This window comes from Adiantum capillus-veneris, chromosome 13 (genome assembly GCF_014529385.1).
Source record: "Adiantum capillus-veneris isolate H3 chromosome 13, ASM1452938v2, whole genome shotgun sequence".
Classification (NCBI taxonomy): Eukaryota; Viridiplantae; Streptophyta; class Polypodiopsida; order Polypodiales; family Pteridaceae; genus Adiantum; species Adiantum capillus-veneris.
In genome coordinates this window covers 34607795-34624982 of record NC_140943.1, presented here as the reverse complement: position 1 = coordinate 34624982, position 17188 = coordinate 34607795, and the positions used below count along the sequence as shown (strand labels likewise).

The window sequence follows — 17188 nt, the reverse complement described above, 5'->3', positions numbered from 1 at the left end:
ATTCTCTTCAACACCCATCCCAGGAGTAAACCACCAATTATTAAAAGCGGTCCGCACCATGAGCTATTCAACGACTCCCTCATCACCCCCCCCCCCCCCCCCCCCACAAACAACCTAAAAAGGTCCAAGCCATGAGATATAGAAGCCTTTTACAACCAAACGCTCCCCAAACCGCAGCCTAAGTCGCTTGGAGTTGTTGAGAGTAACCATTGCTTTAACTTTTCTTTAATACTCCCCTCGCAAATAACCAGAAGGGTACGGGCCAAGAGTATGTGCAGGCATTATCAAGCATCAATTCTCTTCAACACCCATCCCGGGAGTAAACCACCAATTATTAAAAGCAGTAGCCAAACCAAAGTCCAACAATTCTCAAATCGACAGCAAGACAGGTTCAAAACAAATAACATCCATTCCAGACAAATTGCAAACGATGTTGCAAACAAAGTTCAAAACGTATCTAAATACAAAGCAATTAGAAAATTCATTCGGGGTTTTGCTTGTCCCTCTGATCATACAATTCCAAATCTGGAGTGTCGCGTCATTCTTGTTGTGCCAAGGCATGCCCAAGAGCATGTCGCAATTGCCCAATTTCATGATAAGAAAATTGGCTTTTCCATGGTATCCTTGGATGGTTACTAGAAGAGCACCAATGAGAGGTATCACCTTCTGAGTTTGCCATGTGGCTAGCTCGGTCTCAAGTTCTCCACCCTATGAATCATAATCGTAGTCCATCTGCTTGAGGAGGTCGGGATGGATTGAATTCCTTGATAGCTCCCGAGTCAAAGAAGATTAGGGCTTTCAAGCCGTTGATTTTTCCGTATGCTCTGCACAATATCAGGTACAAGCCCAATTGCAGGTCTAGCTCGCTTAGCCGGAGGTAGTCTTGAGGATCTGTCGATTGTCGGAGCAGGCATCAGCTCAACAATTCAATCAGTTTTTAAGGGGACAATTAAAATAATTATGCCTTGATTGAAAACATCCAAATCATCCGCCTTCTTGTAATAAAGTGTCTCGTTGTTGAGGCATCAAACGAGGCATTTCCAGTTGACTTTCATGAAAACCTCGAGTAGTTGTTCGTTATGGTCGAGGGTTCTAATTTGTTGTCGGAGTTTCTTTTGTAGTAAACTCTAGCTTTCCTTTCATAAGTGTCACGTGCACAGCTAACCCTATGTGCATGTGGACAAGCTCTTCCTATTTCTAGGGTTTAAGTAGCCTAGGAAGTGTTCTGGCAACCTTGTGAGCCTGTACGCGGATCGTGCATATCAGGCACTTAGAGTAGCTGCATACCCTCTGATTGCACAACCCATAGCATTAGCATCAGTAGCCAGTACCCAACATGAGCATGTGTCACCGCATGGACCCAATGTTGCGACAGCATGTGAAACACCTCTTATAAGTCATTTTCATAATAAGTGACTATTCGTTTTTTAAACAAATCGTGGGGGGGCATCTTGAAGCACTGCTCGACCCAATTCTAGGCAGCTGTAAAGGGAGACCCAAGGCGCTAGCAAGAAGTAGAAGAGGCACAAGGCACAAGGAGGTTCAGCAAGCATCAACGTTTTGCAAACCTTAGGATCTTCAACGTTTTTCTCAAGAGAAGACCAATGTTTTCAACCAGAAGACCAGCATTTTCAAGATCAGTCCTTAGCCTCGCAAGAACCCACAACACCTGTTGCAGATCCTTGTTGTCACGACCCCAGCACCCAGATCAGCCTAGCGTTTTCAGTTTTCAGCAAAACCAGCCAGCGGTTGCAGATTCAGCCCAGATCAGCCAGCGTTTTCTGTTTTCAGCCTTAAGCAGTCAACGTTTTTGCAATCCTCAGCCTTGCAGGCCTTGGCAGTAGCAAATCAGCCCTTGCCTTGCAACAGTAGCAGATCCACAGCAGTAAACCTTAGCATTTTCAGATTTCAGCCCATTGACAACGTCGTCATCGTCATCGTCATCGTTGACATCGTCGTCGTCAAGTACCACAACATCTAGAAGCATAGTACCAGACTTTGTGCAATCTAAAGCAAACATGTCTCTAGCAATAGAGAGGGGGGCCCTTGGAGGGGGGTTTCGGACCCATCTGGTGTCGTCTCTTCTCTCTCTCTCGAGCACTCTCTTGCACTCACTCACAGTTAGCACTCCACTCTCTTGTTTAGGTCATTGCACATTCTCTTATTAAGTCAAGGAAGGCTCTCCCTTCTTGTCAATAAAAGGAACCTTGAGCACCCACTTATCACTTATCCTGAGCCATACACCATCATTCACTACCGCTGCACATTACAATAAGCTTGTAACCAACCAACCACAGCATGGTCCATTAGTTCTTGGATTGTTGATACTTTCTTGGAAAGACAATACTCTTGTAACAGTGATGGCAGTCCAATTGTGTATTGCTCGAACTGGTCCTCCAAGGGAATCATCTTGAAGAAAGACACCGGAAGGTAAGACATCGAGAAATCTTTGATTGTAGTCTTCCATGGTCATCATGGCAAGCGTTTTCAAGTTTCCCCATTCTCACAAAATATGGACTTCGAACAAGGTGGTCATATAACTTGTAACAAACTGTTGACGTGTCAACCTACTGAAGAACGGAGCTACCGGCCGAGGGGCCTAAACCCTAAGAAGAACAAGTAACAGAAGAAGAAGTCCTACCGACTTATGGGGACCCCATTCGATGGGGCCCCAAGTGACAAAGGATTAAAATAAAGCAAGACCTACACACACACATGCAAAAACTAATGACATGGCAGATTTTCAAAAATTGCGCTGGCATGATGACGTGGCAAGCTGTATGGATTTCCATTTTGCGTTGGTTGATGACGTGGCAAGCTGTACGGATTTCCGTGATTTATGCTGGCAGCTTTTTGGCTTTGCTTTTGGACCAGATGCTTTTGAGTTTGAAGGCTTTTTACTGTAAACTGCTTTTGGGGCCTAGGACCTTTAAATATGAGGTTAGGGCTCATTCTCTGGCATGCTTCCTGGAGAAGGTGCAGAGTCTGGAGTACCGGCTTGTACTTTGATGATGCAATATAAAGAAATATTGAAAGGGGCGCCAAGGTTTGGAGCCAATACTCTCTGGGGTGGAATTTCGCCACTCCGTGTCGCGTGTCGTCTCTCTTTCAGTTCAGTTGTTATTGAAGTGCTAAAAGTCTGTTCTTTTCTATTGGCACGTGGTGCCCGTCTTGTGACAGTGGTATCAAAGCATCAATCGTGTGCTTTCTGAAAGCACACCGGTCCTACAAAAGAGCAGACACAGCTATTGCAATTTTTATTTGAGGTATCTTCACCCTCTAACCCGGGCTTATTAGCAACTCCCACCTTTACTTCATCGCGCATCGGGCGCGCTTCCGTCTTCACCGCTCATGTCTTACAGGGCCTAAGCTAATTAAGATCACTTGCAAGAGAAGGATCCAGATTTGTTTCAAGTCACTGTTTTTCTCAGAAGCAGTGCCACGCAGATGTTGATGTCTACAACTACCAAGCAACATACTCCAAGTACTTGGCAGGATTTTAAGAAAAAAAAATTGCCCGAAGTTATATGGTTTCTGACATCTTCCTTCGGAGTGTAACTTCTCGCAGAGTGATTCCTTCGGAGTGTAACTTCTCGCAGAGTGATTCCTTCGGAGTGTAACTTCTGGCAGAGTGGGGTATCCTGAAATGCTTGCCATGGAAACCCTAGCAGATTATAACTTGAAATTTCTTGACATCTTTCAGTAGATGTCTCTTCACGAGCAAATGACCTTGGAGATCCAATGCAATTGCTATCTTGGAACTACCATCGCCACCAACGAAAACACTGTTTGTCCAAGAGCTGATGGACCATGCTGTGCTCGGCTACGACCTTATGAAATGAACCTAACCCTAATTGTTGGTGCAGGTTTCAGGATAGAAAGTTTATCGACTTTTCGAGCTCGATTGATGTCGCGATTGCTTTTTAAGTTTGAAATCTGTTTGAAAACTTGTTTGGTGATCCTGTTTGGAATTTGTTGAAATGGATGATATCTGTTTTGAACCTATCTTGGTGCCGATTTGAATTGTTTGACTCTGGTTTTAATAATGGTTTCAATGACTGGTGATTTTACTCCCGGGTGGAGTAGTGAGAAGTATATGAATGCTTGTTAATATTCATGGCCCGGACCCTTGTGGTTATTTGCGAGGGGGGTATTGAATGATTGAAAAGTGCTTTTTTTTTTTTACTCATGGCCCGGACCCTTGTGGTTATTTACGGGGGCCTTCGGAGGAGTATCTGCTCAAATCTGCAACAGATACTCGCAATTTTCAGCCTATGACATAGCAGTAGATCAGCCCCAAGTTGGTTGCAGATGTTCCCCCATTTTCAGCTATAAAAACGCAGCAGTAAAACAGTCCATTTCAGCCCCGAAATAATCCACGAAAATCACAGATAGAAGACTACAGATTTCAGCCATCAAGTCATCATCGTCATCACCGTCGTCGTTATCGGCATAGTCCCATTGCATCAGTCCATTGCATACGCATTGTACACCTTTGTGCAATCAAAGTAGACCACTCTAGCCGACGAGAGTGCGGCCTTCGGAGGAGGGTTTTACAACCTCTCGGGTGTCGTATCTCTTCTCTCTCCTTATCTCAATCTCATTCACTTGCACGCACAATATCCACTCACTTTGTTCGTGATCATAGCATTCTCCATAAGACGGAAAACTCTCTTTCTCTAAGAACTAATAGGAACCTTGAGCAATAAAGATCATAATCTTGAGAAAATACAACATTCATTCCGCTGCACCTTACATTGGTATCAAAGCTTTGGAAGTGTTCTGTACTACTAGAATTTTTTTTTGCTTGTTGCGATCGCACGAACCCAAGTTCGCTTGGGCGTGTAGATTCCTAATCGTGTTTTGTTGAAGAGTGACAGGAATCCCAAGAAAGAAGGGCTTGTCCAACCTCCCCTTGTGTCTCTTTTCACTCATTGAGAGCGGACCGTGCACTTAGCGGCCGGCCAATCGACGTGAGGTGGGAAAAAGCAACCTTGGTGTGAGCGCAAGGCCACCAAGGGGTGCGCCCGCAGAAAGGAGTAGAACTCGGGTGAAGAGAAGATCCTTCTCCAACGCAATTTGCAAGCGAAAGAACCCCTCAAGAACCTCAAGAACCCAAGCTTCTCACGAATCAAGGACCTCAAGAAACCTCAAGACCCTCAAGAACCCAAGTTCCTCGCGAGCTTAAGAACCCAAGATCATAGTGCATGGTCGTCACCCGAAGCGGAATGGATACTTCGCATACAGGTGATGAGCATGAGAGAGGCGACGAAGACTCGTCCCCACCCAGAAATGATTTCTTCAACCCTCCCCCTTCGCCATCTACGCCACCAAGTGCTATGGAGGCAATGATCAAGCAGATGATGGCCATGATGGATAGACAAGAAGCAAATCGCCTTGCTCAAGAATGTGAGCGCGATGAAAGAAACGCAAGACTTGCCGCAAAACAAGAAAACAACCGCCTTGCTCAGGAACGTGAGCGCGATGAAAGACACGCAAAACTTGCGGCACAACAAGAAGACAAGATTTTTTTCCTTCACTTTACATGGAATGGATATGTTCATGGTTTTGTGTTGGAAATGGTTTCAAGAATTTGAAATGACTGTCACTCCGTCTCTTTGTTCATCTACATTGCTTACACAGTCTTTAGAGAAGACAATATTTTTTTCCTTCACTTTACATGGAATGGGTATGTTCATGGTTTTGTGTTGGAAATGGTTTCAAGAATTTTCAGCCATGGAGATTCTTGAAGACGAAAGAAGCAGGACTCTAGACAAAGTTGAAGCATCGAAGGAGCCAAAGAAGACTTTGAGTCGCTTTCGGCGCGGCCCAAAGAAGCAAGCGTTGCAGACCTTTATGAAGTTCAAGTACCGCACGACCCACACATCAGAGTGGGCCGGCTAAGAGTCCCTTCCAAGATTCCGGATGCTGTTGGAGATCTCCCTCGACGCCATACAATTCGGTACCAGTACCTCACTTTGAAAAGGAGGGGATGTCACGTGACACATCCCAACCCTGTGTCCGTGGACAAGCTACACCACAACAGGGTTCAGTCAGTTCAGTCAGTTTAGATTAGCAGTGATCTGGCACTTTTGTGAGTCAATTCGTAGACCGTGCATGCCCGGTCACTTAGCATAGATGCATATCCTCCGGTTGCACACAGCATGATCATCGGAATTCCCTTTAGAATCCATCAGATTCAATCACGGGAATTTTCCAGTGCATTTAGCCTATTTTCCCTATTTTTGGTTATTTTCACTTATTATTTTTAAGTGACTTTCCAACAAAAGTAGATAGGGCAATTTTGCTAAGTTAATATATAAGCAAAGTTGCAAACCCAAGGTAGCACTTTCTGGCAGAAGAGGCAGCAAGAGCTTCCTGCTCAACAGGCAACTTCTCAGCAGTAACCCCCCTCTCTGCACCCTAGCGTTTCCAACCCTAGGCCATACTTGGCGTGTTTCCCGCGACCAGCCATCCTCTCCCATCACTTGGCGTTTCTGCAAATGCTTCATCGCCATCAACACAGCAGCCCTGGCGTTTTCATCTATGCATCATCGCCATGCACTCCAGACCAGCAGGAACCACTAACACTAGGACAAGGTATTAGCGTTTTTTATTCTCAGCTTTACCGCATCAGAACCAGAGTGTTTTCAACCCCTCTGTAGCAGAAGCATCAGCGTTTTGGTATTCAGCCATCAGTAGCAGAAGATCAGCAGTAGCGTTTTTGCTAAGCAATAGGACAGCAGGTCAGCGTTTTTGGTTTCAGCCCCTAACCACCGCAGATACACACAGTTTCAGCCTTAGACACAGAAGCAGATCAGCCCCCAAGTTGGTTGCAGATGTTCCCCCATTTTCAGCCATAAAAACGCAGCCAAAACAGTCATTTTCAGCCACCGAAACAGTCCCGAAATTCAGCGATTAGAAGATCCCAGATTTCAGCCATCAAGTCGTCATCGTCGTCGTCGTCATCGGCATAGTCCCATTGCATTAGTCCATTGCATTCGCATTGTGCACCTTTGTGCAATCAAAGTAGACCACTCTCGCCGACGAGAGTGGGGCCTTCGGAGGAGGGTTTTACAACCTCTCGGGTGTCGTATCTCTTCTCTCTCCTTCTCTCAGTCTCATTCACTTGCACGCACAATATCCACTCACTTTGTTCTTGATCATAGCACTCTCCATAAGACGGAAAGCTCTCTCTTTCCCTAAGAACTAAAAGGAACCTTGAGCAATAAAGATCACTAATCTTGAGAAAATACAACATTCATTCCGCTGCACCTTACATGATTGCTCAATATCTCCCAGCCCGGACCTTATTAGGTTATGCGGGAGATGTCATGTGACACATCCAACCCTATGTGTCCGTGGACAAGCTACACCATATGTGTCCGTGGACAAGCTACACCCTATGTGTCCGTGGACAAGCTACACCATAGCAGGGTTCCTGTCAGTCAAATCAGTTAGATTAGCAATGATCTGGCACTTTTGTGAGTCTATTCGTAGACCGTGCATGCCACGTCACTTAGTGTAGATGCATATCCTCTGGTTGCACACCGCATAAGCATAAGCATTTCCATCAGATTCCATCAAAGTTAGTTTGGGGATTTTTCAAGTGACTTTATCCTTTTTTTTCCCTATATTTAACATTTTTCACTTATTTATTAAGCGACTTTCGTTGGGTACTCAGTAGGGCAAATTGGGTAAGTTAATATATAAGCAAACCCAAGTTAACACAATTTGGCAGATGAGCCAAGGAGCAGGCTACCAAGCAACAAGTGTTCCCTCCCTCTCTCAGCAAGACCCTCTCCAAGCCAACTTGGTGAGGCCCCTTCCACCCGCAGCCATCAACGTTTTGGATCGCCTAAGCTTCTTGCATACCTGGCGTTTCCATCCCCAGCAACCATCGCCATCACTCTCATGCTCCTGGCGTTTTTCCCCTACCACCAAAGACAGCAGATCTCAGCAAATTTACTAACGCTAACCATCAGCCTTTCCAGCGTTTTGTCCAGCATTGAGTAACCTGTCACCACAGCGTTTTTCAGCCTGGGAAAAGCCTACAGGGCCAATGTTTTCAGCCTACGACAGAGACATAAAAACGCAGTCAGCTTAGGGAAGAAAATCAGCGTTTTCTTGTCCTCATACAACCCTCGGCAAGCAGTCATTTTCAGCCATAATCAGCAGCGAAAAACCAGTCATTTCAGCCCCCAAAAGTGGCACGGATTCTCAACCCTTGCCCCCTTGCGGACAGCAGATAAAGAAGCATCGAATTCAGCCCTAAAGTCTTCATCGTCTTGATCGACATAGTCCCCGTTTGCATCAGTCCATTGCATACGCATTGTACACCTTTGTGCAATCAAAGTAGACCACTCTCGCCGACGAGAGTGGGGCCTTCGGAGGAGGGTTTTACAACCTCTCGGGTGTCGTATCTTTTTTCTCTCCTTCTCTCAGTCTCATTCACTTGCACACACAATATCCACTCACTTTGTTCGTGATCATAGCACTCTCCATAAAGACGGAAGGCTATCTCCTTCCCTAAGAAGTAAAAGGAACCTTGAGCAAATATAGATCACTAATCTTGAGAAAATACAACATTCATTCCGCTGCACCTTACAAGAGGAGTGTTCATCGGCAACTTTATGTTTCTATGTCTTGTAACATGCATATGTGAGCATTTGTGTTGCATTGTGATCCAACTACTGAATATTCCTGATTGGATGAGATTGCCTGGGTATGTAATTTTAGTGCATCAAGACACTCATGGAAGATCAGTACGGTCTGGGTGTGATGGCTAATTTTACTACGCTGGAATATCAAGAGTTCCGATCTAGACGAAAGGAGAAGCTAACTCCTTGATCAAAAGAGCAGAAAAGAGAAGTTAACTCCTTGATCAAAACAGCCGAAAGGAGAAGCTAACTCCTTGATCAAAAGAGCAGAAAGGAGAAGCTAACTCCTTAATAAAAAGAGCAAACTGATTGTCTCTCGAAATGTCCCTCGGAAATTTTTGAGCTAACTTGAGTTGTTTTGCAGATGTGCTGTAATCAAGGACAATTACTCTCTGAAGGGGAGATGTAACAAACTGCAGACGTGTCGACCTACTAAAGAACGGAGCTACCGGCCGAGGGGCCTAAACCCTAAGAAGAACAAGTAAGAGAAGAAGAAGTCCTACCGACTTATGGGGACCCCGTTCAATGGGGCCCCAAGTGACAAAGGATTAAAATAAAGCAGGACCTGCACACACACACACACGCAAAAACTAATGACGTGGCAGATTTTCAAAAATTACGTTGGCATGATGACGTGGCAAGCTAAACGGATTTCCGCGTTTTGCGTTGGCTGATGACGTGGCATGCTGTACAGATTTCCGTGATCTACGCTGGCAGCTTTTTAGCTTTGCTTTTGGACCAGATGCTTTTGAGTTTGAAGGCTTTTTTCTATAAACTGCTTTTGGGGCCTAGGGCCTTTAAATATGAGGTTAGAGCTCATTCTCTGGCATGCTTCCTGGAGAAGGTGCAAAGTCTGGAGTACCGGCTTGTACTTTGATGATGCAATATAAAGAAATACCAAAAGGGGACCAAGGTTTGGGGCCAATACTCTCTGGGGTGGAATTTTGCCACTCCGTGTCACGTGTTGTCTCTCTTTCAGTTCAGTTGTTATTGAAGTACTAAAAGTCTGTTCAGTCTGTTCTTTTCTATTGGCACGTGGTGCCCGTCTTGTGACAAACTACGTGCAAAGTACTCTTGAAAGCCTGCCAAGTCCTTGGAGCATGCGGTTGGGTAGCGATTGAACTCAACCACTACATAGTACTATCTTTGAGAAATCCCGCACCTCGAGAAATCTTCGATTCTTTTGTGTAGTTCTCCAAAGCATAGATGATGTCAAATTGTTGGAGGAACTACAAGGCTTTCTGTTGATCTTTCACTCCAAAAAAAGCGACAAATTTTACTATCATCCCACCATCCTTAAAATCCTTTGCTTGATTAGATACCCCGAATGTGGATAGTAGGGATATCCATACAGGCTCCAACCATTGTATCCAAGAGGCAGTGATGGTGGGGGAGGTGGTGGCAACCGCGGCTCGGTGTTCTCAGAATTTCATTCTGAGGTCATCTCGGCCACCGTTCGGCTTCGACAAAGTTCTGCGCAGGCCATTTTCGACTACGTGGTCTCGGCGGGTGCAGATACGACTCTGCAAATTTGGGATTTCGGCCTACGACTGCAGGTGCTGAGGATATCGGCACTCCCAGAGTGTTGATTTGTGGCTGTCTACACATCGAAGGACAGCTCACAGTTCTTGGAGGCGCATCACATACGACATGGACGCATCTACACACAGACTGTAGGCGACATCCACTAGTTCATCAGGTAGCTTGTGTTTGCTGCTTGGTATTCCAGATTTCATCCTGACATCGCAGGTACTTCCACATGGGATGTATTGTCAGAGATGATGTATGTCTGTTGAGGGTTTGTTGGCTGTGAGTCACGCAGCAAACAACCGCCGCGACGGTTACAGCATACAGTGGGAAATTTGTGAATGTATGACTTTGTGGGAAGTCTATGTACTGTCAGATTTACTGCAGCCTTTGTTGAGGGTCGAGTGACGTTTTATTGAGCTGGGGGATTCTCGAATATTGAGATCCTTTCGATGATACAGGTCTTGGAGCGATCCCTCGAGCACCCTTAGATAGGCAGCTAGGATGTATTGACTGTGAGTTAGACAGTTGGGATTGCATCTTTGCTTTACTGCCGTTGAGGCATTGTTGCAATCTATGCTTACAGGACAATGAGAGACAGTACAGATGCAGGACAGGTTTACCCACAGCTTACAATGTTAGAGAGACAGTGGTTTTTTGAGCTGTTTTTGGTCTGTTTTTGAGTACACCAGAGCCGTTTTACAAAGGAGACTCTGCCGAAATTTCTGCAGAATCTAAAGCTTTCTTGGTTCATTTGACAGGTTGATATTGGTTCAAAGGTCAGTTTACAAGGGAAACTCTGCCGAATTTTTCCCAGGAAAGTAAACTACTATGAAGCGTAGCTATGGCTGGATCACAGGACACTGCTCTTTACAATATCAAGAAGCTGGATGGAACCAATTTACCATTGTGGAAGAAGCAAATTCGGCACGTGTTGGTACAAAAGAAGCAGATAAAACCTATAAAGCTCAAGGGGATAAAACCAGAAGATATGGACGAAGATGAATGGAGCGAAATGGATGAATTGGCACTTTCTACCATTATGCTGACCTTGGCAGAAAGCGTTTACTTCAATGTAGCAGACGAGATGTCGGCTTATGAAGCATGGACAAAGCTGAGTGATCTTTATGAGAAGCAGAGTGCAGCTTCACAGGTATACTGGCTTAAGAAGCTTGTTGACTTGAAGATGAAAGAAGGGACACCTATGTCCAATCATCTGAATGAATTCAACACCATCTACAGTCAGTTGTCAGCTCAAGGTGTCAAGTTTGATGGACCTGTTAGAGCTATGTTCCTGTTGATCACATTGCCGGAAAGTTGGGACACTTTTCGCACAGCTTTGAGTAATTCTGCACCTCCAGATGGTTTGACCATAGCAGGTGTAGAAGGCAGTCTGCTTACTGAAGAAACCAACAAAAGGACAATGGACAAAGGCAAAGAAACAACCTTAGTTGTCAGGGGAAGGACCAAAGAAAAGTACAAAGGTGGAAAGAGAAATCAGTCTCGTAGCAAGTCCCGCAGTGCTAAAGGCAAGAGTGACATAGAATGCTACCATTGTGGCAAGAAGGGTCACATAAAAAGAGACTGCAGAGAATGGAAAGCAGAAAAAGGCAAAGAGAAAGCTGAAGACCATGGTGAGAAGAACAAGTCCTCAGTGAAGATTCAAGAAATAAATGTGACAAACACTGTTACAGAGGATGACGGTCTAGTGTCAAGAGACATCTACTTCTTGAAGAATACAATGGACTCAGCTCTTCTTACAGCATCTGATGGACATGCACTGAGTGACTGGATTATAGACTCAGGGGCATCACTTCATGTGTCTCCAAACAAGGAGTGGTTTACCTCTTATGTGACAACTAAAGATCATGTTCGGCTAGGCAATGGGCAAACATGTGAGATCTTAGGTGCTGGAGATGTTCAATTGAAGTTTCAGAATGGCTCTTCTTTCACGCTGAAGAATGTGAGACATGTTCCCGCAATTACAAAGAGCTTGATCAGCACAGGTTTACTTGATGATGCTGACTACGTCACCACTTTTGGACAGAACATGTGGAAGATATCCAAGGGTTCTATGACAGTAGCACATAGAGTAAAGTCTGGAGGACTTTACATGATTTATGTATCAAATGTCTCTAAAAATGTAATCAATGTAACCGAGGAGCCGAACGTTTCTTTGTGGCATAGCCGGTTAGGACATATGTCCAAGAAGGGAATGGAAATCTTGTCTCGTTCTGGTTATTTGCCTGGCTTTTCATTTAATGATTTTGAATTCTGTGAAAATTGTCTGTATGGTAAGCAAACACAGTAGCCACATAAGCATAGAAGCAGTAGAAGAGATACACAGTTGGCACTTGTTCATAGTGATTTGTGTGGACCTATGCCTAACCTATCTCTTAGGGGAGCTTCTTACTTTATGACATTTATAGATGATTACTCGAGGAAAGTATGGGTTTACTTTCTCAAGCACAAGGATGAAGCGTTTAGTGTTTTCAAAACGTTTGTGACACTTGTGGAGAATCGGAGTGGCAAGAAGCTTAAATGCTTACGCACTGACAATGGTGGAGAGTATGTTTCAAAGGCCTTTCAAGACTTTTGTGAGTCAAAAGGTATAAAACGTGAACTTACTGCTCCTTACAATCCTCCTCAAAATGGTGTTGCTGAGAGGATGAATAGGACCATACAAGAGAAGGTCAGAAGTATGTTGTCTAATGCACAGCTGCCAAATGGGTTTTGGACTGAAGCTGTATCAACAGTCGTTCATCTGATAAATAGATCTCCTAGCAAGGTTTTGCAGGAGGATTCAATGGCAGAGATGATATGGTCAGGCAAGGTGCCCTTGTACAAGCATTTCAGAGTCTTTGGCTGTGAGGCATATACTCACGTTCCAAAGGAATTTAGGAACAAACTTGAGCCAAAGAGTAAAAAGTGCATCTTTTTAGGCTATGGTAATTCTGGTACATCTCTCGTATATTAGCTTGTATAGTAGCTTCTCTCACACTTAAAGTACCACATTGGACTTTAAGTGGGAGGTTGTTGGGGTATAAAGCCCAATGTGGTCGCCCAAGTAAGTGGACGGGCCGCCAAGTATGTACACATATTCTTTTGTAAAAACCTAATAAGAACTCACTATGCTCTACACATTACAACAGGGCGAGTTCACCATATCGTCGTGCTCTTCTTCTCGCACTCTCTCGCGTCGCACTTCCGCTCGTACTCCTTCATGGAGCTCCGATACCATTGTAACGAGAGGGCATCACGTCCCAACGAAAAAGAACACTTTGATCAGACTTTAGACACTTCAAAATAGCTGAATAGGAAGAGATGCACTGCACAAGAGACGAGGAGTAGCGGAGTTCCACCCCAAGAGAGCACTAACCCCAAACGACGATGGCGTCCCTTTCGGTATTTCTTTGTATTGCTTGAACACGTTACAATCCCAACGGCACTCCTTTGCACCTCCACATGGCAGGATGTCAGAGAGTGAGCCTGGGGAACATATTTAAAGACCCCTTGGCCATGAAAAGCGGTTTACATGAAAAGCATCAAATCCTAAAAGCAAATCTTGTCTCCAAACGCTATCAACGCAAATTCAAGCAATCCGTACAATTGCCACGTCAACAACCAGCAACGCAATTCGCAGAAGTCCGTACAGTCTACCACGCCATCAACCAGGGCAATATCGTAGTCATTCATACAGTTGCCACGTTATCAATTTGTGCGCAAAGTCTTCAGTGTGTGTGGGTGCTTTACTTTTAGGCCCCATCGAACGGGGTCCCATAAGTTTAAATCCTAATCCCCTTCTTTAATAACTTGGCCACTCAACGAGGATGGTAAAGACTTCTTCTTCTGTTGCTTCTAGGGTTTAGAAACCTCGGCCATGATCTGCAAGTTGGCTCGGGTTAGGCTCGGGGAGCCCTGACCCGTTAGGTCTTCAGTGACTTGACACATCAACAGTTTGTGACAGGTACCAAGGCTCCAATTGTGCAGGGAGAGTGCAAATGTGCATTGCTAGACTAAATAGACTCAAGATAACACGTCTAGGAAGCATGCAACGACTAAAACCAACCGAGTATATATACCATCATAAAGGGCAGCCATCGGCTAACACAATTAATTATCCCTAACAATTAAGCTACATCTATCTCCACATTGTGGTGGCAATGAACTGGCCACGGTGTCCACTAGACCACCAACCACTCCATGTGTCTACCCCCATGCGAGAGTCGACTTAGTGAGAACCAAGATCAACTATAACTACTTGTCAAGTGTAAGTGACACAGTAGCCCTGCTACAGACAACACAAACATTGCAAAAGCAAAAGCCCATACATCAACAGCCTGACTCGAAGGATAGGGGCCTTCTTACTACTTACAAATGTGCTACCGATAAACATGCTGACCCTATCACATGCAGGCACCCAGAAGAAGGTGCCCCTCTCCAATTTCTAATCCCGAGGACTCATTTTCTCGTAGCTCACGAGTTTTAACTCACAAGCAATACATGCGCTTCATCTTAATGACCAAAATCTAAAAATGTGGGTTGCCTACAGCAAAGAACTATTCATGTACATCTGTATCGAGACTAGACTATCACCAAATCATGGATGTGACAAAATAAATTGTAAGGGCTCAGGTTATTTATTTGAGGTTGGACCCAATCAAACGACCTTTACCAGCTGAATGCTACAGAGTAAAAGAGGATCCATAAACCAAAAAACCATGTTCTTGCTAATGTGACATTTTACTTGAGTCAAGTACTACCTTAATTATATTAACAAGCGAAAGACAAATCCCAAAAACTGTGATTAATTATAATATTTGGTACAAGTCAAGAAAAAACAAGTAAAAACAATATCAATTGAAATCCCTGCCACAAAAACCATGACCTTATTCTCACTGAAGACTAGTCATTACCATGAAGTGTATCCTCCTTCTTGCCCTTTTTCTGGTGATTTAGCTCTTCTACGAGGTGCTTCCTTTTCTTCCCAGCATCCTGAAATTTCTGTTGCCCTGAATTGTCTTGTATTGCATCATCCCCCTCAAAATGGCCAGCACCTTCGGCAAAGTGAGGGGAACCTGCACTTGATGTGTTTTTGAATGCATCTACAAGTTGCAGAGCAGTTGTATGAGCAGGTGACTGGCTCATAGAGGCTGCAAGCCCTGAAGAACCCTGCAGCTCTTTGAAGAGAAAAGGATTTCCCTTGTTCGCGGCATCGAAGGCTTGGTCCAGTTGCTGGCTGGGCTGCTCTTGGGAGCCTACAGGCGAAGATTTGTCCTTCTCATTTGGTAGACTGAAGCTGTTGCTTCCGTCAAGAAGCTTCACACTTTCCTCCTGCTCATCTAATCTCCCTTCCAAGAACTTTTTGAGAGCTGCATCAAGACCACTGGTTTTATTGGGAGGCTTGGGCTTGCTGAGGGGGTGAAAGCCATTGAGGGCAGCGGCTGCTGAAGGTTCTCCTGCTAGATCGATCAAGGGGGACGAGCGGGCAGATGCTCCTTCTGAAGCTTTCGATTTCTGCCTTGAATCTCCTGATGACAAGCTTAAGCCAAGGCTGAGCTCAAGACCCTCTTCGTCTTGAAACTCTTCCCCGAGCGGCAATCCATGACAGGCCTCTCTGCTGCTTTCCATAGCCACAAATTGACTCTTAAGTCTCCCTCAACGGATATACCCTACGTTTTGAGTGGCTTTGCGCAGTAAGGTGTGGCACATGTCTGCTCTTCAGGAGGACTGAGCAATTTCCATGCTCTACGCTGCCATGCGTCTGATGAAAACAGAAAAGCTCTCCATAACCAAGCAGAAGTTCATTGTACACTTAAATTTTCAGCTCGTTAAGACTGCAATAGCTAGCAAAATGGGCTGATGGCAGGGAGCAAGCGCTCAAACTAGAGAAGAGAGCTTTACCGCGCACAATATCCAGAGATCGACGAAAGGCACAAGAGAGAGAGAGCTCAATTCGGATCTGCGACAATATGGAAAGTTAGATAGCATGGCGTAAGAGAGAAGGGAGAGGAAGAGTCCGAGGAGACAGGGACGCCATCGCTGCAGTCCGAAGCTTCGTGTCGGGGAAGGGGAGAGAAACAGGGGCGGATAGCAAAGCAAACGTGTTTCAAGGGCCGTGGCGTCATGGTGAGGTCAATTTCAGCACGTTTTCGTACCAAACCCTCCATTGCTCCACGCCCGGCCCCATGTGAGCGCCTCTTTTCCACGTGAGCTTGCCACGTGGCATATCGCCATTCGCCTAAAACGACGGCTCTCTGCATTGTTTTCGGTTAATGCACATTGCTCATTACCAAATTTCTGCAGCCAATGGGAATCTCAAAAAGTCTCCTCACTTTTCACCAAAAAAATTTCACCAGCTGACTGAATATGTATAGAAGCAATTTTGCCCTAAGTCAGGAGTAGAAGAGGACATAAAGAAAAGACTAGGCCTAAACAAGGCTGGAGTGGGTGCTACGATTTTCAAAAAAGAAAATCAGAGCAGATGTGCAGAGAAGCTCGTAAAGGTCACGATTGCAGCGTGAAAGGGAGGCGTATCCCGATTGCAGAGAGAAGGGAAGTGTATACTGACGCATCAAGCAGAGTCAACGGGCAGATACCTTCAAGGGAGGCGTATCCCAATTGCAGAGAGAAGGGAAGCATATACTGACGCATCAAGCAAGCACAGTTTGACGGGCGGATGCGAAGGCATGGTTTGTTTTTTTCATTTATACACTAGGCACTAGGGAGCAAGGTCACCTCGACGCTGAAGTGGTTACGGGAGGATAACTAAGGTGTTTGTCAAGTTGGTGGAGGTTCGAATCCGAATAATCCTTTTGTAAGGGTAGTGAAGCGTCACTTGAGAGGTGAGAGAAGGAATCTCAAAGAGCATCTCAAGAAGTAATGAATAAAATAAAGAGAGAGCGAGTAGGAAGCAATGGAGCTACAAGTTTAAATGTCTTTGGGCAGTTCCTTTGGAGATAAAGCACTCAATAAGTTCAAAACGAAGAGTGGAAGCAACA

General features: G+C 45.0%; 2 protein-coding genes across 3 annotated transcripts in view; both read right to left on the bottom strand.

Annotated features, from left to right (window-relative positions):
• LOC147443796 (uncharacterized) overlaps positions 1–16278 on the bottom strand; it is a 42681-nt gene extending 26403 nt beyond the window's left edge. Inside the window, exon 1 of one of the 2 annotated variants that reach the window (XM_086526590.1) lies at positions 15104–16278. In XM_086526590.1, the coding sequence (XP_086382716.1) occupies positions 15104–15818 (715 nt within the window). In that variant the 5' untranslated portion in view covers positions 15819–16278. The remainder of the gene's footprint in view (positions 1–15103) is intronic. The other variant, XM_086526591.1, reaches the window with a different exon arrangement.
• On the bottom strand, positions 15860–16450 carry LOC147443795 (uncharacterized). The gene is made up of 3 exons (XM_086526592.1): positions 16292–16450; positions 16092–16149; positions 15860–15951 (listed from the first exon to the last, which is right to left on the bottom strand). The coding sequence occupies exons 1-3, from the start codon at positions 16448–16450 to the stop codon at positions 15860–15862; spliced, it is 309 nt and encodes a 102-aa protein (XP_086382718.1).
• Positions 16451–17188: the final 738 nt, after the last annotated feature.

Excerpts from the sequence above, each read along its gene's own strand:
- LOC147443795 (XM_086526592.1), bottom strand. The coding sequence starts at position 16,450 with ATGCAGAGAGCCGTCGTTTTAGGCGAATGGCGATATGCCACGTGGCAA. Across the intron at positions 16,150-16,291 it reads CGCCACGGCCCTTGAAACAC|ATCCGAATTGAGCTCTCTCT; the intron begins GTTTGCTTTGCT and ends ATATTGTCGCAG. Across the intron at positions 15,952-16,091 it reads ATCTCTGGATATTGTGCGCG|ACGCATGGCAGCGTAGAGCA; the intron begins GTAAAGCTCTCT and ends TGTTTTCATCAG.